The following is a 20,775-nucleotide window of genomic DNA, read 5'->3' on the forward strand; positions in this document are numbered from 1 at the left end:
CTTGTCACGTTTAATTGAATAAATCACCTTTGAGGGCTGCTGGACTCATTCATATCAGATCAAGAAGCTGTGAGAAAAGGGGTCAAATTCACACGCAAGGGGTCGACTAAAGGTCACTAAATCAATAAAGGTTTATCGGCAGCCAATTTAGTATTCTGATTAGGATAGTGATTGATGTTTAGAGGAAATGTACCAATTAACTCTCGTAATATCAGTACACAGAGATACTGTGTGACAATGAATACATTAATATTATTACTCCTACTCCTACTCATAACAATAATATTAATCATAATAATACAATAATAATAATTATTATTATTATTATTTTATTATCATTATTATCAATAATTAATAGTAATACGTATGATAATAATAATAATAATTAATACTAATGACATACCAACAAGACAGACTGACAGACTAATAGATCAACACAGACAGACAGACAGACAGACAGACAGACAGACAGACAGACAGACAGACAGACAGAGGCTTTCAAAATCAATTGTGTTTCTTTCATCAATCCAATATCAAATGAATCCTCACAAGGCCCTCCGCTGATGGCAGCATTTTCCCATCCTCCAATTGCATTTAATAATCAGCATCTCTCGTGAGTGTCACGTATTATGCTTTACGTTTCTGTTGTGCTATCAAATAACTATTTCTTGTGCACTGCACCTGTAAATGTACCTGCGACTGAATAGTATTGATGATTTCTATAAATACGACGTAACAGCGGTGCTATCAAAGCGTGAATTAAATTGTGTAAATTGCCACTGGGTACACTAAATCCTCGGCCGCTGTGAAGCAGCCACCACTTCCCAACTTTAAAAATATATATTTTTTTTTTCCTCCAGGATACTGGAGACCTTTCAGCTTCCGGGCCGGCTTGTGGCCACACGGCAACATCAAATAATATTTTCCTCAGTCTGTCAGCGCTCACTTTCATCTCTGCACCCATCCGGCATCAATACAGCTTAAAGCTTTATCGGCACCATGCAGCACAGAGCCCCCCTGAGCACCGGACCACCACTGATGGGTCAAAAGGCTCGCACCCCTGCTGACTTTCAACATGTAATCCATCGCAGATTTCAACCAATTACTGATCAGGGGCAGAGATGGTGAGTAGCTTGTTGACTCGCAAACATATAACCCGCTTGCTCAATCCGAGCGAATTCCAATCACTTTGGAAGATAAGACATTTTAATCATCAAAATTTCATTCATGTCAAACTTAAAAAAACACTTTTACAAAACGGATCAGAAGATTTGCTTTTGAAGAGATTAGTACTTTAAATGAAGCGTCCACTTCAAAAAAAACAAAACAAAAATAATTGGAAGAGTTTAATTTTAAATGGATAATCCTTCAATGAGTTTCTCAATTGCACATGAAATTGTCTGACAATAGGGGTCCAAACACTTGAATCAATGCATCGGATTATTGCGGGCACACACACACACACACACACACACACACACACAAAAGAGAGCACATCGAGTGTCCAGAATGACTCTCAAGCGCTTGAAACCTCTCATTTACACCTGAAGCTAACCAACGGGTGATAATTATACCAGTGAAGAAGGGATTTGTTTCCTCGCCGTCTGAGTAGATGATGAGAAAGAAATACTTAACAAAGGAAAAGTAATCTCGGGATCTGAAAGATGGGGAGGAACAAACAAATTGCTTATCACAAAACCATCTCCTTTTTCCAAGAGTTTCTCGGGGGTCGTTTGAAGAGGAATCCGGGGGGGACGAAGTCTGAAGGGCAAGAAAGTTTGTTTTGAGGATTATGAGGATGCTTCCATTCACAGCTGGAGATACACGTAAGCCCTGCCAGTCCTCCAAAGGTCACCAACCAAGTTCTCCATCCACAAAAGTGGATGGAGAACTTGTTGGACAGGGCATAGAAGTCTCCATAAACTTATTAGTTAGCTATTCTAATGTCAAATATTTCCTCAAGAAAATCCCTGGAGAAACCTGAGTATAATTTGATAGTTCCGAGTTCTTTTTTTTCTACCAACCAGAACCATAGTGAGGGGCAAGTGGAACAAAACGTGACGATGGCGCTGTCTAGTGGCTAGAGTTAATATTACAACAAGCGGCGCAAACAAAAACATCCATTCACTGAACGCAGGTGGGAACAGTCTTGTTGATAAACTTGTTAAAGTCAATAACATTTAAGATTTAAGTAAACCTGAGACGACATGTTACAAATTACGAGTGTATTATTTTTTTCATGCCATGGCTCTTCAGCAAAAACATAGATAGATTCTCCCGACAAAAATAATATTAAATAAAAAATAATATTATATTTTCGGACACCCTATCATGGTTTATATTATTTCTTTGTTCTGAGTGCAAGATTTGAAACTTTATAAACTTTATAATCAGAACAAAGAAATAATATATAATTATAGGTTTTTCAAAAATGTGCCCTAATTGTCCGCCAATTACACATTTGAGCGAGACATAATTTAATCGTAAAACGTCATAACAGGTTTCCTGGTGAATGCAACTGTGACGAAAATGAATCATCAACGGTAGTCACTCTGCTCTTGGTTTGAAAATGAAATCCAGGAAGTGCTGTCTTATCGTGGAGGCCCAACTGGGTAGAAATGCAACCGCTGGCTCCACCTCTGCCTGGGCTGGCTGGCTCCCTCCCTCCCTCCCCCTTTGTCAGTTATAAAAGTTGGTGCAGTTGACACACCGATAGGACTTCACTCACAGAGATCTCATAATAGGTGCACTGTGAGGACTTTCTGCTTTTGACTTTTTTTGCAACAACAAAAACAACGACAAAATGGTGAGTTTGCTATCCTACTCTTATCAGCGTTTAGCATTGCGGGATTGTGCTTTTCCACGTTTTTTTTTCGTTAGCTCGAAAGTGCCACATCATCTCACAGACCGAACATAATTAGCAGAAAGACGCAGGAAGCACAGCAATGGAAAGGCGCCTCCAGGCATGTGACTGTGGTTTCACTGAAGGTTAACACTTTCCATATGGGCCTGGCGGGACGGCTTAGGCGCTTCGGAATGCTCATGCTGTTTCTACACACGCCGTCATAAATTCGTTTTGTCTTTGCTAGCAACCTAAACTTGCCTTGGGGGATTTAAAAAGAAATGAGCCCGATTTGCAAGTAAATGTAGTCACGCGGCTGAAGAGGATTTATGCAAAAAGTATTTTAAATTTATTGCTCGGTAATAGTTGGGCGGGGGGGGGGGGGGAAACTGACCTCAATTTTAGGCGGGATCGGGGTGTGTTGAAACTTTTCCAGCTTGTTGAGAGCAAGCGATGATTGGCGCAATTGTTAATCTGCTGACACTTCCTGTAAACGCATTCACGACGCAACATGTCGGTAGGCGTGCGTTTGCGCATGCGCGTGCGGGCTCGGCGTGAAGAGCGAGCGCTGTGGATTTAGGTCAAGAATTCTCCTCAATGTTGTGACTACTGCTTCAAACATTTGCTTTCAAGTCGGGTTGAGATACAAAAAGCTGATAACCACCTCATGGGCTCAAATCGTAAACAGCAGGAGGGTGTGGAAACAAAGAGTTGGAGACTTTTTATACAATTTTGACAAACTCAAGTGAACAAAGTCTGGCCTGACTAATGCAGCTGCACTAAAGCTATTCTATTAAATTTGGTCATTATAATAAACGCTAACCGTTTTAATATTTATTTTTTATATCCATTAAGATCTAACCTACACCACTCCTAATTCAAATAATCAGGTTTTAGATGAAAGGTAGTTCTTGATTATAATGGCATCCCTTCTGGGTGCAGCCTGAATCCCTCAAAATAGCTAGGCTGGCCGCTGCCTCCATACTTAGCAAGCTCCTATCAGAAGGGCAATAGAAGGTCAAAGGTCAAGGCTAGAAAGTCTGAAACAAAAGTCATTCTGTAGTGTTTTGGAAAGTTTGAATGCACACCAGCCAGTGACGCTGATGCTCCTCTTGGGGCGTCACTGGAAAAACCACAATGAGAAAAAGAGAGAGAGGGAGGAATTTCACATTTCTGTGAGTCATGCCCCCTCCCTTCTAAAGAGAATGAAGTCACAAGGCCACAACATTCCCATTTTGTTATTGAAAGCAACTCTTGTGAATACATAGCTGCTGACTGTTAGAACGGAAATACACCAGCTCAGGATTTTGGATCAGATCCATGCGGGTTGACTGCCAAACTATCCGCAAATAACGAGACTTGACTGGTTTTATCATGGCAGGCCTGTACCTGCACCTCCCCCTTTCTGCCTTGCCCTTACTTCCAAAAAGAACTTTCAAATTCTTGAGCAGGGTGTGTCAGCAAGGACCCAATTGCTCCACTGGTTCATCAATCACCACCACTGGTTGTTTTAGGTCATGACGACCCATGGAGTTGTTCTCCAGGGTTGGGAAGAAAATAAAACCTTAAGACTCAGTGCCTGTCCTTCATCTCTTGCAGCGCGAGTGTATCTCCATCCATGTTGGCCAGGCCGGTGTCCAAATGGGAAACACCTGCTGGGAGCTGTACTGCTTGGAGCACGGCATCCAGCCGGACGGCCACATGTCCAGCACCAGGACCGCGGGGAGCGGCGATGATTCTTTCACAACCTTCTTCAGCGAAACCGGCGCAGGCAAATACGTGCCGCGAGCTATTTTTGTCGACCTGGAGCCCACCGTTATCGGTAAGTACACTGACCGAGTATTTATCTTTGTTATCAACATTGAAGCTGATAAATAATTGATAGACGTTGGTTCTTTATTGCAGATGAGGTACGCACTGGTACGTATCGTCAGCTCTTCCACCCGGAACAGCTCATCTCCGGGAAGGAAGATGCAGCCAACAATTACGCCCGTGGTCACTACACGGTTGGCAAGGAGCACATCGACGCCGTGCTAGGCAGAATCCGCAAATTGGTGAGCTGAAGACAATTGCACTTTTGTCGGGTTCGGGTTTGAAAAGCAATCCGAGCACTCGAATGTTCTGCAATTTTTGTTCAAACTTGGTGGACAAGTAGGTCAGTCGCCCCTCTGCTGATTATTTTTGGGGGTTTGAGTGTGAAAGCCTCAGGCCAAATCTGACCTGTAACAAAATGGCAAACATATTTTCACCTTTGAGTCATAGCTCATATAAAAGCCCTTGATGGGGCTTAGCCTACCAATTTCAAAAAAATCGCTTGTGATTATCCGTGTTATTAGTACATTTATACGAGAAGGCCATAATAAATATATGGTTAGTTCTTTATTTACTATTTTTAAAATTTATCAGCAGGAGAGATTAATTTAATTTTTTTTTTTTTTTAATTCTTTGAAATTTTAATTTTTTTTACGTTTTTAATTAAAGTATTTTTTTTAAATGATGATTTTTATTAAAGTATTTGTGTGGACTGAAATAGAGGCTCCGAGTAGCTCCGCCCACCGGGAAACTGCCGGATTATCCAGATGAGCACTCCGGGCCTGCGCATCTTAAATGAATTGCGATGCACTTAACATCCACGTTTAGAGCTCCAAAATTCAGAAAGACTCACTCTGTGTAAAAAAATAAAATAAAATAAAAAAACAGGACGCTTGCAAAAGATTAACTTGGTTATGTAACTTCACATTTGATGGGTGGACAACAGGTACTCCACATTTGTTACATAATTCATTTTAGAATCAAATCCTCTTGGATAAATACCTCATGAAAATGCGTCCCTCTCTTTCAGGCCGACCAGTGCACCGGCCTCCAAGGTTTCTTGGTGTTCCACTCCTTTGGAGGAGGAACCGGTTCCGGCTTCACTTCTCTGTTGATGGAGCGCCTCTCGGTGGACTTTGGCAAAAAGTCCAAGTTGGAGTTCGCCATCTACCCGGCGCCTCAGGTGTCCACCGCTGTGGTGGAGCCGTACAACTCCATCCTGACCACCCACACCACGTTGGAGCACTCTGATTGCGCGTTCATGGTGGACAACGAGGCCATCTACGACATCTGCCGTCGGAACCTGGACATCGACCGTCCGTCGTACACCAACCTGAACCGACTCATCAGTCAGATAGTCTCGTCCATCACCGCCTCGCTGCGTTTCGACGGAGCCCTCAACGTGGACCTGACTGAGTTCCAGACCAACCTGGTGCCCTACCCGCGTATCCACTTCCCTCTGGCCACTTACGCCCCCGTCATCTCGGCGGAGAAAGCGTATCACGAGCAGCTGACCGTGGCGGAGATCACCAACTCCTGTTTCGAGCCGGCCAATCAGATGGTGAAATGCGACCCTCGCCACGGCAAGTACATGGCGTGCTGTCTGCTGTACCGTGGCGACGTGGTGCCCAAAGATGTCAACGTGGCTATCAGCACCATCAAGACCAAGCGCTCCATCCAGTTTGTGGACTGGTGTCCCACCGGCTTCAAGGTGGGCATCAACTACCAGCCCCCTACGGTGGTTCCGGGAGGAGACCTGGCCAAGGTCCAGAGGGCCGTGTGCATGCTGAGCAACACCACGGCCATCGCCGAGGCCTGGGCCCGACTGGACCACAAGTTTGACCTGATGTACGCCAAGAGGGCCTTCGTGCACTGGTACGTCGGCGAGGGAATGGAGGAGGGAGAGTTCTCCGAGGCCAGAGAAGACATGGCCGCCCTGGAGAAGGACTACGAAGAGGTGGGAGTCGACTCATCGGAACAAGATGACGATGATGGAGAGGAGTATTAGAAAGGCAGCGTGAATACCCTCGTTTCTGCTGAGCTTGCGTTTTAATGGCTCACGCTGTAACCAGTAAACACCAACGTTAGTATGTTAAGCGCTCGATCCCGTCACGTTTGCCTTATGTGAAAGAACATGTCGGTGCCTCATTTTCAAATAAAATGGTTTGCATTCACTTCTGTGGCTTATTCTGCAAGACTTGATGGATGGACTATTAAATTAAAACAATCATAATTATGGAAAAAAAAATCTTTATAGAACTTTGGTAACAAAAAAATACAATGCCACTAATGTAAAACGTGAGACCCTAAACTACATTTATAAACTACCTCTCAAGCTTCATATCTCACCCAAAGGCAACTGGGATCGGCTCCAGCTCAGATGTGACTACGACCATTTCTCAAAACAATTTAAAAAAAAAAAAAAACTTAAACTGCATCATGCAGCTTTTGTGCTTGCTCACTGAAGGAGACCTTCAAGCTGACTTTGTAACTGGCAATGAAAGCAGCATTGATGGGAGATTTCGAAAGGTCACGAGGTACCACGTGAAAGGTAAATGTTAGCTCCTGCGATGAATTACTCTTAAATTGGAAAATGTAAAAGCATGAATACATCCTGAGAAAACAAAGTGGTTGGCATGACAACCCACTGCACAGTCACACGGCACGACATGTGCGAATGAGTCAATCATGATTTGTTTTTTTTCTACACAGAACTGGTCCTAAGCAGCCATGGTAATTGGCAGTCAACAAAAAAAACATTGACATGTATTTATTTACCTCATTGTCTGCCTTCTTTGACATGAGGTTAAGTCTTATACTATTCACAATTAACATAATTTCCACAGCACTAACAAATCGCTCATTTCTAACTCCTCAGCTTTCCGTTCTTGTCTATTTTGATTTTCTTGTTTTCGTTAGGTGAGACAAGAATTCCCTTTTTAAATTTGACTAAATCACATTAGCTGTTGCAATCTTTCATGAAAACCATCAATAGAATCATAAATCTACCTAAAATGGATTCTCATAGAAAAGGAAGGATACCATCATGTTACATACACGATAATCAGTTAAAGGGCAAATCGGTAATGTGAACATAAAAACACGATTGAAGCTAAACAGTTTACAAAAAATGTAAACCCCAACACAGTGTCTTCAACATAACGCACATTCACATTCTGAAGACCGAGCGACAAAAAAATTTAAAGTGCACAATGTCGACGGCTTCATGCCACGAACGTCACTGACCACTTTTGGTCTCACATTTTGCGTTATATTTTTAAACAACATTTTTGAGGTGCTAAAAACAGGATTGGATGTCATTCTTATTTTCATTTACCTTAGCTTCTAAATCAGGGGTGTCCAAATTAAAGTTACGATGCCGCCGTTTGCTTTTCTTAGCAGCTCACAACCTCCATCTACCTACTCAAATTCAATAAGGGCTGCAAAAAAAAAAAAAATCACAAAAACTATGATGATTTGTCATGTTACCTTTGGGAGAGGGTGGAATTGTTGGAAAAAGAAAAAAAAAAAGCTAATGATCTCACCTGGCAGCTGGGGGGGGTCCAAGTATATTTCATCAGTGCCCCTGCGGCCCCCCCATCTAGCTCCGCCAGTGCCCTCGGATTTTGTGTATGCTCCTCTCGAAGGAAAGGACACCCCTGTTCTAAATTCACAATAACTGAAATATTGTGCTAAGAGTAAAAAACACACGCACGCACAATTGTTCTATGGACCTCCTCATTCATCTTCAGCACGCCTGTCGAGTAATGATGACGCGTCCAACAGGCAACCTCGAAAATAGCCAATCAGAGAGTGCCTCAGCTGAATCTGGCTTTGTCTTGACAGGAAGTGGCCCTCATCAGGGTAGATCTGTCCCGGAAAGCAACCAGTAAACATCTGCCTTCAATTATATTTGCTCATGCTGCCCTTTTGGATGGCCTTTTCGGTACCTGCATGGTGTAGTTGGCTCCCACCCTGATCAAGTGCTTGATGAGCTCCGCTGAGTGTTGAAAGTGAACGTTTGCTGAGAAGAACACAATTGTTTACGTCCGCCGCTGGACACAGATTTTCGACGGTCTTCATGCCACATTGGCAAAGGAAACCGAAATGTGTGTGTGTGCGTGTGTTTGTGTGTGTGTGCGTGTGTGTCTACCATCAGCGGTCCCATGGGCGAGAAACAGTGATCCTCCCTGCAGGCCTTTGACGTCTGGGAGAACTTTGGACATCTGTACCGATAAAAAAAAGAAAAATGAATGAAAACAATCATTTTAAAACTAAATAAAGCTTTAAATAAATAAAGCTATAAATAAAAAAAAAAAAAAAAAAAAATTAAAATTTAAAATTTAAAAAAAATAAAAAATAAAATAAATAACAATTTCTAACTTTGAGTATCACTTTTTTGTTGGATAAATTTTTCTATTCATCGTGAATATTGTATGCGCTGGAGCAATGACGAAGGACATGGTGCCTCAGAAGTGATATTTGTGCAGAGGAAATGGACTAGAATATAATTGCCACTCAAATATCATTGTGTAAAGCGTTGAGATTGAACACAGCATGCAGCCACCTAACTGGAATGGAAAGCGGAATGAGAAAGAATTGGCGCGTCGGTCGTTCTCCGTTTCTTGAGCAGCCATTTTACATCGCCATTGGTCAGGGAGGATGCAAACAAGCACGCAACTGGGATTCCGTCAGGACCTGGACCTTCGCGGCACCATTCCTTCTTTACTTTCCCACTATCCTCAGTCTTTGGATGTCACTTGAAGGGCAACCCCGCCCCCGCCACGGAAATAGAGCTCTCTGGCCTAATTTATGGCAACCCACTTAGAAGAAAACTGTCTGCGACCTTCACTTAGTGGACCATTGTGTATTTCTGCATGGTCCCATTGCATTCACACTTGTCAAAAAGACACATTTGCCAGATCTTTCTCTCTGAGCCAAAGACAACAACCCAGAATGTGTCAGGTATATTTTCTGCCACACAAGGCAAGATCCTTAAAGGCATGCTTGGATTAGTTTAAAAGCTCCAGCTCAAACCTGTTTGAGATTAACGACAATGGAAATTGGTAGCAGCTCACTTGATATCTGTTCTCCTCAGAAGAAGGTGTGCCGAAATATCGCTCTGAGAACGCTGAAGCTGGTGGCATAAATAAAAAAAACATTTCAGTCTGATTGCGTGGTGCGGACATTAATGAGGCGGACTCACCATACATGGTCCAATCAACGACGGGAGCCTGAGCAGCAGCGCATCGGATCAACCCCTCGGTCGACTTGATCAGCATCAGCGTCAAGTAACCGCCGTAGTCCTGCAGGATGAAAGTTGGCACGTTTTCTTGCACCTCATATGGCCAAAATGAAAAAATAGGAGCAGTTCAGACCTCTCCAAAAACGCCGACCCTGGTCGGATCGATGAAGGGAAGCTTCACCAAGTACCTGGAGAGAAAGAACTCATCAATCCATCGTGAAGTTCTTTCACGATGACATGGATGAGCTTTCTGAAAAGCAAATGGCTTCCCATCACATTTGTGCTTCAAATGACTCACTGAACATTTCACTTATTCTTCTAGAGAGCTTTTTTTTTTTCTTTCCCCATCTTGAAAGGAGTACGTACGCCAGAGCTGCTATCTGGTCCTCAACGTCCGCCTGCCCAATGTTCTGGTGGAGCTGATGCAACATCCTGTGATGTAAAAGCCATTGTGAGCTAGCTGCACGTCCTAAAAAAAAAAAAGAAATTCACATACCTTTGACCTCGGAACGCAGAACCGCGACCGTCTAGCCGAGCCACGATCACCTCCTCGGAGCCCACCAGCACTTGATCCCAGTCCAGCTTGAACTCCTCCGTGACCGCCTGGTCACCAGGAGAGCTGCCGCTAATGGGACAAAGTCGTGTTAGCGGGTAAAAAAAAAAAAACTCCTGTTAGCAGCTAAAAATATCATAATCATCATTTAAAAAAAAAAAAAAAAAAAAAACCTAGACTTAATTGGATTTTTTTTTTCTTAAAGCCCTTTAATGGCACACTGGATTGATTAGGTAACCTTTGGCTAAGCTATTAGCGGCCACTAACAAATTAGCGTCAGCGCTAATGATAATACGATGTGCTTAAAATAGCTATCTTATCGTATTAAAAAATTAAATATTCAAAAAGACTGCGTCGCCGAAACTTTAAAGCGGCATTATGATATGTCCCCCTTTTTTTTTTTTTCCATTTGATTTGCGAGATGCGCGGCTCGCGGATACGGTGGCGCGTCAAAGAGTGAAGGTCACAGCGGAGGGTGCGGTGAATGCAAAGTGGATCCTCACACGACGAGCAGAAGGCCGTAGAGGAAGGACTCGGAGAAGTCAAGAGGAAGGATGAGCTTCAGAGGCAGCTCTAGCATGAGGAGAGCACACACTTGTAGTTATTAGATGAAACTTTTGTGTGCACATCTCATCTCAATTCCTACCCAAGTCGTTATGATGGACGGTGTGGATTTGGGTCCGAACCGTTCTTTTGGTGGACAGCATCAACCACACAGGGTGATTGTTCTCCAGGACGAAATAGGCTGATGCATTGAAAAAAGTAGAGCTCAATTAATTAATTTACCTAATTGTAGATGATGCAAAATACACCATATGGAAAAAGTATTTAGAAATATTTTCTGGAAAGACGTTTTATAGGATTGGTGTCCAACTCAAGGCCCGGGGGCCCAGATACGGCCCGCCGCGTCATTGTATGTGTCCCGTGAAGACAAATTGTGCATCAGCTTCATGTGTCAATACTAAAATTACAAATTGTCTTCACTTTTTGAAAATAGAGATACTTCTAGTCAGTTTTATTATCATTCATCTTTTAAAAATATTTGAGCAGTTTTTACTCGTCTCAGAATTCAAAACTAGTCATCAGTTTGTTGTGTTGACATTTATAATGGCCGTCCGAAGGAAACTACGATGCATAAACGAGTTTAGTTTTTTGTGTGTGTCTGTGGGTGCTTGTTGTGTGTTTAAGTTGTGTAACTGGTGTGTCCAAGTACTTTTGTCCATACAGGGCTTTGCACAAATTGTCATCCGGCCTTGCAAACAAAGCACTCACAGTCCACCTCGTCCAAACTAAGAAGCAGAACCGATGGAACTCCCGGACCTACGAGTGAAAAGCGAACAAGGTAAAAATATTTTTGTGATACCAAAAAGAAATTCCATGGCCAACATGTCAGTGAGAGATTTGCCTTTGCAACGCAGGACGGCGTGCTCGACATCTGGGCTGACGTCGGCCTCAAAGAACATGCACGCTTCGCGCAGTCCGCAGGTGAGGCATTGTCGTGGAAACGCACCCAAGGTGGACACGCTGATGGAGAGCACATTCGTGTTTTGAAAGGAGGCGGAGCCAAAGGTAACGGAAACGGAGACGCACCTGTATAAATGCCTCTGTTGCGCAGAAACTTCTGTGCTCAGGAAGTATCTGAGGGGAGATCATCAGCTCATTTACACCTTATAAACTCCAAAATGTGTCTTCTCAGGGTACCTTCAAATTATTTAGCCATTGATGTATGAATTTAGCTATATGTACATACCAAAAACAAACAAGATGTCAGAAAATCCACAAAATAGAGACAAAATAGAAAAATGGAATTGGTGAAGGAAAGTTTGTAAATTGTAAATTAAATTAAAATTAAAATTAAAATTAAAATTAAAATTAAAATTAAAATTAAAATTAAAATTAAAATTAAAATTAAAATTAAAATTAAAATTAAAATTAAAATTAAAATTAAAATTAAAATTAAAATTAAAATTAAAATTAAAATTAAAATAATAAGAAATAAAATAAAATAGTGAGGTGATGAAGCAACATCTCAAGTATATTTCAGCCTTTTTGGGTGGCCAGCAGCCCTTATCTCACTAGAAGAGATCCGCCCCTGCAATGTGCAGCAACAGAATCACATCTCTAATTGGAAAGCAAACCAAGACAGAGGAAACATACATGACCTGCTTGTTTTCATCGTACGCCACAATTTGCGTCACCTCCCAGGTGCCGGACGTCACGTGTTCAATCTCGTCCTTGTCGCCCTGGAGTGAAGAAACAACACACCGCCTTCCTTCATTATTGATTTTTAAATGTTAACATTTTGTCCTGTTTAATTCCCGCACCTTTTTGGTGAACATGGCAATGTGATGAAAATCCCCTTGACCTCCATGTCTCAAAGGAACGGTAAGAAAAAACCTGCTTGCGTCTTTTGAAAACAAAGGCTCCTGGTTCTGTTGGAGAGAAGAAGAATAAAACACTTTGTGATGCTCTCAGAGGAGCGTGAGGAGGTCACGGTGACAACGTACCTGCCTGGAGATCCATGAATTTGAAGAGTCCTCATGTCTCTGAAACCCAAATCAAAAAACACAATCACGAAGGAAGTCAAGTAGAGGCCGAGTGGAATAAGAAGCACGTACCGCAAGGCAGACTCCCACGGCGGCCTCGCACACGGTCAGCGCGGATGCGTTCTGGGCCCGAGTGAGCCAGCGCACGGCCAGGTGCGTGTTGCTGATCCACTTCACCATACTGATGTAGAAATCCCTGCGGAAGAGGAGAATAAGGCGGAGGCTTTTGTGGGTGTGCATCTTTTATTTGTGTTACCTCAGCCTGAGCTGATCGGGAGGTTGCAGCTCCACAGTGTGTGTTACCCCGAAAAGATGGACCACAGACAGCTTGACCGCTGGGTTTGTCTGGCCGGCCTGATGCAACATTTGGGACAGTAATTTTATTTTTTGGAGTAACCTTGACTCAGAGGACCTTCAATTAAAAGCAACTGATGACCTAATGTGTGTTTCACTCTCACCATGGGGTACGGGTACTGGACACCTCGGGGGTAGGCGCTGCCAGTGAACTGGGCCAAAGCCATGTTGGGCACCAGCGTGTCGTTAATAGTGAGGAAAGCCAGTTTCTCTCCATCAGGTGACCACCAGTGGGCCAAATGCGAATGCAAAATCTCCTCTGATGGCAAACACACACTTTTATGCCAATGTCTCTGCGTAAAAGAAACCTCGACTTTGCAGTGGACTCGTACCTTCATAAAGCCAATCAGCAAGCCCGTTGAAGATGACGCCCTCCGTACCAGAAGAGGTGATCCTCAAGGAGTTGCTCTTCACGTCCGACTGGTAGTAGATGTTGTTCTCAAAAATATAAATCTTGGGAGGATGCAAAACGGGTTGGTAAAATCTCAGTGATGACAGATTGTTCTAAAAAAAATGTTTTGTTTTTTTCTTAATCAATTTTTTAAAAAAAACCTAGCAGTGATGCATCCTCACCAGTTGCTGTCCTTGTTTCCCCCACGCCGCATGCTGCAGCACAGCGTTGGAAACTTCCGGAGGGTTCAGTTCCCAAACCTCCCTAAAAGCACATCGAAATATGAAGAACCGACACCGACAAATGCTCCGGAGAACCCAGAATGACCCGCAAACCTACCGGGTGTATATGTTGTAAACGATGTAGGAAGCCTGGTAGGAAAATCTGTACATCTGTAACGGATACGAATCAATCACACTTCAAGGTGACCCACATCGGGTGAGACATTATTAGAATCGACTGCCAGACCTCGACAGTATGTGTGAGGGCGAGGAGAAAAACAAAGCTTTGTCCTCGAGTATGAATGTATGAAGAAGCGATGAAATATAAATAGGGCAAACAAAACACACGCTCGAAAATCTGTGCACATCTGTTGAGCGCAGGTGGCGAGCTTATTTTCCCTGCCGGCGTGTGTGTGCTTGTTTGTGTTGCACGTCATTCTAAAAAAAAAAAAAGTACAGAGCAGCTGAGCGATGGCCACGCCTACCTGTTTGACGTCATAAGCAAAGAGCGCGTATTGAAGGTCTGCCGAGAGCGAGTACTTTGCCACCTTGAATGCCACCTGATGAGGCGAAAAAAAAAATACTCAACCGATGCAAGAAAAACATCTCGCCGAACGCACACACCGAAAACTCACAAAAGTGGCGTCGCTAAGCAGGACTTGGCTCTCGTTGCGAGTGAAGTCGAATTTCACAACGTGCTTGTCTCGGTTCCTGTAGACCACCTCGGAATCTGAGAGCGGAAAAGAGAACGGGGTAACATCGTGACATTTTATTGGATTCCGAGCTATGAAGTAGATGGTTCCCATGGCAACGTCATGATGAAGTGGCGTCCGCCGTCCGTGCTGCTGCTCTTATCAAAACAAGAAAACCTCAAAGTGTATCTGCCTTGTTTACTCTGTCCATCTTTGTTTGTCTTTTATTATGGAAGGTTATTATTCGTATAATGTCGCAAGCTGCGAAGGACTGCAATATGCAAGCAGAGCTCATTGTGCTCTTCTATACTATGTCCTATTGTCACCCTTTTTATTCCCTGTAAAGCATCTTTGGGTCATTGAAAAGCGCTATATAAATTAAATGAATGGTTATTATTATTCTGCAGTGCCGAATATTAATATACAAATGATCATAAATGAATGTTCAAAATGCCTTGGAATGTTCTATATCAGGGTGTTAACCTCTTTTTTCGCATCGTAGTTATATTATATATATATATATATATATATATATATATATTTACCTATGTAAATATAATAAATATATAAATAATAGTAAATATATATATTAATATACAAATGATCATAAATGAATGTTCAAAATGCCTTGGAATGTTCTATATCAGGGTGTTAACCTCTTTTTTCGCATCGTAGTTATATTATAATAATATAATAATATATATTATAGCCTATATATATATATATATATATATATATATATATATAGGCTACACAACAAACTGATGAGTTTTGAAATCGGAGAGAAGTAAAAACTGTTCAAATATATTAAAAAGATGAATGCTAATAAAAATGCTAGCAATAGCTGTATTTTTTAAAAGTGAAGACAATTTGTAATTTTAGTATTGACACCTGAAGTCGATGAACGATTTGTCTTGGCGGGCCACATAAAACGATGTGATGGTCCGTATTCGGCCCCCGAGCCTTAAGTTTGACACCAATGTTCTAAATGAACACAGTCAGGATATTTTGGAGGAGGAAGTTAGCATAATGAGACAAAACGCAGCCCGTTGCAAAGACAGGATTTGTCCGACCGGAGGCGATGCAAAGCTTCTCTGATTTCTTTGTGAAGTTTTAGTCTTCGGGTTGTTTGTGCTCATGTTAGATTAGTCGATGCAGCTTGAAGGCGGAACTCGGGAGCAAAACGGAAGAGTTGCCAGGCCGTCCCTGCATCAAAGGACTGCCATCCTCAAATTTTCAACATTTTCTTTCTGCAGTGCGATTTAATGGAGCATGGGCCTCTGTGTTTCTAAATCTTCATCACGGACACGTATTGATTTTTTTTCCCTTTGGACGGAGCGTCAATAGGATGATAAAACACAGCTGCATTTTTGGAAAGACATGATGGCGTATTCCCAGCGCAGTGGACTTTGGCGACAAAAATTTGCTCTTGTAAATCTAACGAGTGGTAAATCTGCATGTTCACGCGGAGACCAGATTTGTTTAGTTAATTCGGGCACAAGATGGCTACAATCTGTCTTGTGTTCTGAAACCTAAGAGCAGCAGCCATGACGAATACCTTTAATGAAAACAATCACTCAACTGCGGAGACAAACATACAAAGCAAAACCTGGAGGCCAGCGAGGAACCGTTACGCATTTTAACCAATTTATCAACAATGTTTCTTTCTGCGGTGTTCCGATTCGACATTTTTGCATCCCAAAAACTAAATAAATTACATTTCTGGCAAAGGAAATCTGAAATCGGACTAATTTGTTACTAGCATGGCCAAATCCTTCAGATGGCTGGAGCAGGTGTTCCTAATGTTGTGTCTATTACTTTATCCTAGTCGTCACAGTTTTTGCTCCCATTATGTGGATTGACGATATTTCTACTCCAAGAAAATACGATTCGACTCGAGTTTTCACAGTAGGTGTTGAAAATGAGGCTGTCTTTTAGAATCGTTTTCCTCTTTGTACTCTTGGCTTTGCAATCTTACAGAATAATGGGGAGCAAAACACACACACACTCACACCAGTGGTGACGTGTACAGGTACACACATTAAGACAACTGAGCTGTTTTTGTGCCTATTTTCCTCTTCACTATCAAAAACATCAAGTACCCAACTTATTTCTTAAAGAAGAATCCTCTTGTCTAAGGTGTATTAAAAGTCTCGCCAATGTGATCCAAAACGAGTCCGTCGCAAAAGCCTAAATATCAAACGTATTCAAAATTTATGAAAACAATAAAATAAAAAAAATATATAGAAATTTTGAGGTGTTAAGGTACAAAAGGTTCGATAGTTATGAAAAAAACGAAAAAAATATATTTATGAAAAAAAAGAAATAAAAACAATATATAAAAATTGATGTCGAGGTGTTAAGGTACGAAAGGTTTGATATTTATGAAAAAAAAAAGAAAAAAAAGAAAAAAAAACATTGCTGTAGAGGTGTATGCCACACAAACGGAACGTATCCATAGTTAAGTCACAAAAGGTTCTGAGGATCACGAATAACCACTCGAGCGTTCCGTTACTCGAAATGCTCCCTTGCACCGTCGCTGGAGCATTCCCTAATGCTGCTTAGCACGTGGACTTTTCTCTTGAATGCTCACCGCTTATCCATGCGACTTCTGGCTCGTGCACGGTGAACTCGGAAGCGTACAGATCGTCTACAGTCAGCTCAGACTTGATGCTGCCTGCCAGATCGGCTGGGGAAACAAAGAAAATTACGTGACAAATTGAAAATAAAAATGAAAATTTGAGTAAAAATAAAACTCAGTAACGTGACTGGTGACATTTCTGCTGTGTGCGGCTCTTACCAGGCGTGAGGAGCACCACAGATACGGTGATGAGCGAGCAGACGACCACAATGACCAGCAGAGAGATGGCGATGCCCTTCCAGTTGCGCTGCGGGGTGCTGATGTCCACAAAATCCTGCCAAGCAAAACACAGCACACACATGAGTGGGCTGGCAATTCATTAAACCAACAACAAAATGGAACTTAAAGGGATTTTTGCAAAACCCTGAAAGGCTCTAGCAAAAATTCCCCCCCAAAATTGAACGGACTTTTTTTTTTTTTGTGCACTAATGTTGTCTGGTTGAAGGAATATTTAATTCACAGTTTATATTTTTGTTCTTCCGTGAAAGAATGAATTGTTCATAAAATATTTTAAAAATATTTACAACATGACAAAGTTATACTTGCAAATTAATCTGTGATGATTTCTGAACACCAATAAAATATTGACACAAAATTTATATTCATTCCCTTGAGAGGAAAAGCGGTTCGGAAGATGATTTATTATTTCAACGATAAAAAAAAAAAAAAGATCATAGTTTCCTCAAATTTAACAAAACGTTTTGAAGACATGCTTTTGGCAAATCATGGGTTGTTTCATGACATCACCACAAAGCTGGAAGCCTAAGGCAGATACAATACATGAGATACATAGCTGTGGATTGTTTATGCGAATATTATTAATTTCATATTTTATACATAACTGTCAAGTTTGATCCAAATGTTCTGTAACGGTTGAGCTCATTCGCATTCATGAGGCATTCGTGCGTCGCTCTATAGCGGCGAGGTGGAAAGTGGAGCATTTAATTAATGGGCCAGCCGCACACAGTCGGGCCCGGATGTTCCTCACACACCACTGAGCTCCGGACCGCTCTCTGACTATTAGTTTGACTTCTGTGAGCTGGTACTCAATCGTGAGCATTGTGTGAAAGTCTTCAGAGAAATCAGCAAACGGTAGATTCACAAATTTGGATCATTTGCAGTAGGACTTGTCAAACTTTTGAAAAGAAGCACCATCTAAAAAAGCACTTGGCTCTCCGATTGCTGCTATTAACACTAGAAAATTCTCACAGAAATTGAAATTCTTCTAACATATAGGTGTCAAACTGAAGGCCTGGGGGCCAGATACGGCCCGCCACATCATTTTATGTGGCCCGCAAGGCAAATTTTGCATCGACTTTGTGTCATTACTAAAATTACAAATTGTCTTCACTTTAAAAAAAATTGAGATATTTTATTACCATATGTCTTTTAAAAAAATTAAACAGTTTTTACTACTCTGATGTCAAAACTAGTTGTTCATCAGTTTGTTTTATACCCTATACTGTATATAGAAAACATTGATAATCATAATGGCCCTCCGATGGAAATGATGAGTTTGACACCCTTGCTAACCGTGAAAAGATATTACGTCTACATAAAATTCATGAGAACACCGATTCTTTGGAGAATGGGGAGATGTGCCCATTTTACAAATTGGTTGAATAATAACTCAATTAAAAAAAAGAAAATGAAGTGAAAATTGTCCCAATCACTGCTTTTGAGTCTAAAAATCGGACAGGTTTTTGGGGTGTGTTGGAGAACCAAAATAACAATAATAATAATAATAATAAGAATAAGAATAAGAATAAGAATAAGAATAAGAATAAGAATAAGAATAAGAATAAGAATAATAAGAATAATAAGAATAATAAGAATAATAAGAATAAGAATAATTACTGTTTTCTTTCACTAGCACATGAGTTTTTAATAATAATAATAATAATTAATAATAATGATAATAATAATTTGTGTGACTGCACACTATGGATCTTTTGTGGGGGGCAAGTTTCACAACGATATACCTTGGTATCAATCATCATTCACAATCTCGTGAACACAAACACACAAAGTCAAACATTTCAATGTCTGCAACGTGGCAATGACAATCAGAAGCTGTCCAAATGTCCAGTACCAGTACGCCGAAGCTCATCTTCAACAGGTCACTGAAACAACGCAAATAAGTTGACAGCCTTAACTCGTACGTGTGGATAATAATTATTTTATGCCTCCTGTTCATGACTTAATCTCCATTTATGTAACACGTCATACGACGAGAGATTACACATTTTCAACTGTCGCACCTGCTCGCATGCAACAACACAAGGCATGCGTCCAAATGCAAGCTCGGGAAGATACGTCACAACTCAATCCGAGAGACACGATGAGCATCCATCACATGTTCCACAACATCACACACACTCACTTGTACTCTGCCGGCTTGTCGCCAGACACATTTTTGCATCTTAATAATTGTGGCATCAAATAACGAAGAAAAAAAAAAGCAACAACACAAGCCCTTGGATCACTAGTGCAAGTTGATGAGAGTGATTTTTGTACCTCATCTAGCTGATTCTCTTTCGATTTCTTCTTACTCGGATCCTTCGAGGCTGTCATTGCACCGAGTAGTCTTTTGACCAAATTCTCCTCCGAATCCTCCCGGTAATAACATCCAAATCTGACTGGGAGGCGATTTAACGACTCGGTCAAGTTAGCTGTTAAGGTAAGCAGAAGAGCTTCCGGAGTTTGTTACCAAAATAAAGGTCAGCCCGTAGTATTTCTATTTTATTTCCGTGGACGCTGAGGAAAATACGTTACGAGTTCTAAATCTTTGTTGAGGTTTAGTTATCCAATTGCTGTTTTTTTTAATTAATTACTTTGACATATAATTTACAAAATACCAATCTTCCATGACAGCTATTCTCTGGATCATTGCTGCTAATAAACATAATTGTTTCTAACTCTGTACATCCTCTAACTTGTTTTTCCCATTTGTACTGGAATTAAGTTACAAATCAATGTGTCTGTATCATGGAAATGCAAACAATGCCAGACCTTGGCCTTATCCCAACTTATTAAAGCTCAACTCAAGCATCAAAATGCATGAAAAATAATCTATAAATCAATCAATCAATAAATAAATAAGTAAATAAATATTTACCTTGTCTTTGTACCATTGTGTCATTTGTGTCAACAACAGTGACTGACGTGAAATGTGCTGCATAAATAAAGTTGTATTGTATTTTATTGCGTTGTATTCATGATGATCCATCTTGCATGTTAACAACGCGACTATGGCCACGGCAGCAACAGGAGTGTTCAATGTAGTAAAACTTGCCTCCTCAAGGCCATTCGAGATTTTCTCCTGTCATCTAATAATGGATGGGTTCTGCCTGGCACGGTAGGTGAATGTAATTAACCTGCGAGCAGGATGCAAACCCACGGGACCCGCAGCTAAAGGCGCAAGAGCTTGCTAGCAAGATAAAAAAGCTGTGAAGTTCCTCAGGTCAGAAATTGATTA

General features: G+C 41.4%; 2 protein-coding genes across 2 annotated transcripts; one reads left to right on the plus strand and one right to left on the minus strand.

Moving 5' to 3' along the window:
* Window positions 1-2,644: 2,644 nt before the first annotated feature.
* LOC133143802 (tubulin alpha-1C chain-like) lies at window positions 2,645-6,828 on the plus strand. The gene is made up of 4 exons (XM_061265976.1): window positions 2,645-2,806; window positions 4,442-4,664; window positions 4,748-4,896; window positions 5,685-6,828. Exons 1-4 carry the CDS (start codon window positions 2,804-2,806, stop codon window positions 6,660-6,662), a joined length of 1,353 nt encoding a protein of 450 aa, XP_061121960.1. The 5' UTR covers window positions 2,645-2,803; the 3' UTR covers window positions 6,663-6,828.
* A 581-nt stretch (window positions 6,829-7,409) lies between these two features.
* Window positions 7,410-19,948, minus strand: LOC133143794 (inactive dipeptidyl peptidase 10-like). Its single transcript, XM_061265964.1, has 27 exons — window positions 19,815-19,948; window positions 17,457-17,571; window positions 17,250-17,345; window positions 14,600-14,694; window positions 14,450-14,524; window positions 14,083-14,135; window positions 13,926-14,007; window positions 13,685-13,805; window positions 13,457-13,611; window positions 13,255-13,352; window positions 13,071-13,194; window positions 12,960-12,998; window positions 12,777-12,884; window positions 12,610-12,695; window positions 12,043-12,090; window positions 11,858-11,976; window positions 11,725-11,772; window positions 11,099-11,197; window positions 10,956-11,025; window positions 10,396-10,524; window positions 10,266-10,331; window positions 10,033-10,087; window positions 9,861-9,960; window positions 9,733-9,791; window positions 8,808-8,880; window positions 8,605-8,678; window positions 7,410-8,524 (listed from the first exon to the last, which is right to left on the minus strand). The coding sequence occupies exons 1-27, from the start codon at window positions 19,869-19,871 to the stop codon at window positions 8,393-8,395; spliced, it is 2,376 nt and encodes a 791-aa protein (XP_061121948.1). The 5' UTR covers window positions 19,872-19,948; the 3' UTR covers window positions 7,410-8,392.
* Window positions 19,949-20,775: the final 827 nt, after the last annotated feature.

Source organism: Syngnathus typhle, linkage group LG2 (assembly GCF_033458585.1).
Source record: "Syngnathus typhle isolate RoL2023-S1 ecotype Sweden linkage group LG2, RoL_Styp_1.0, whole genome shotgun sequence".
NCBI lineage: Eukaryota > Metazoa > Chordata > Actinopteri > Syngnathiformes > Syngnathidae > Syngnathus > Syngnathus typhle.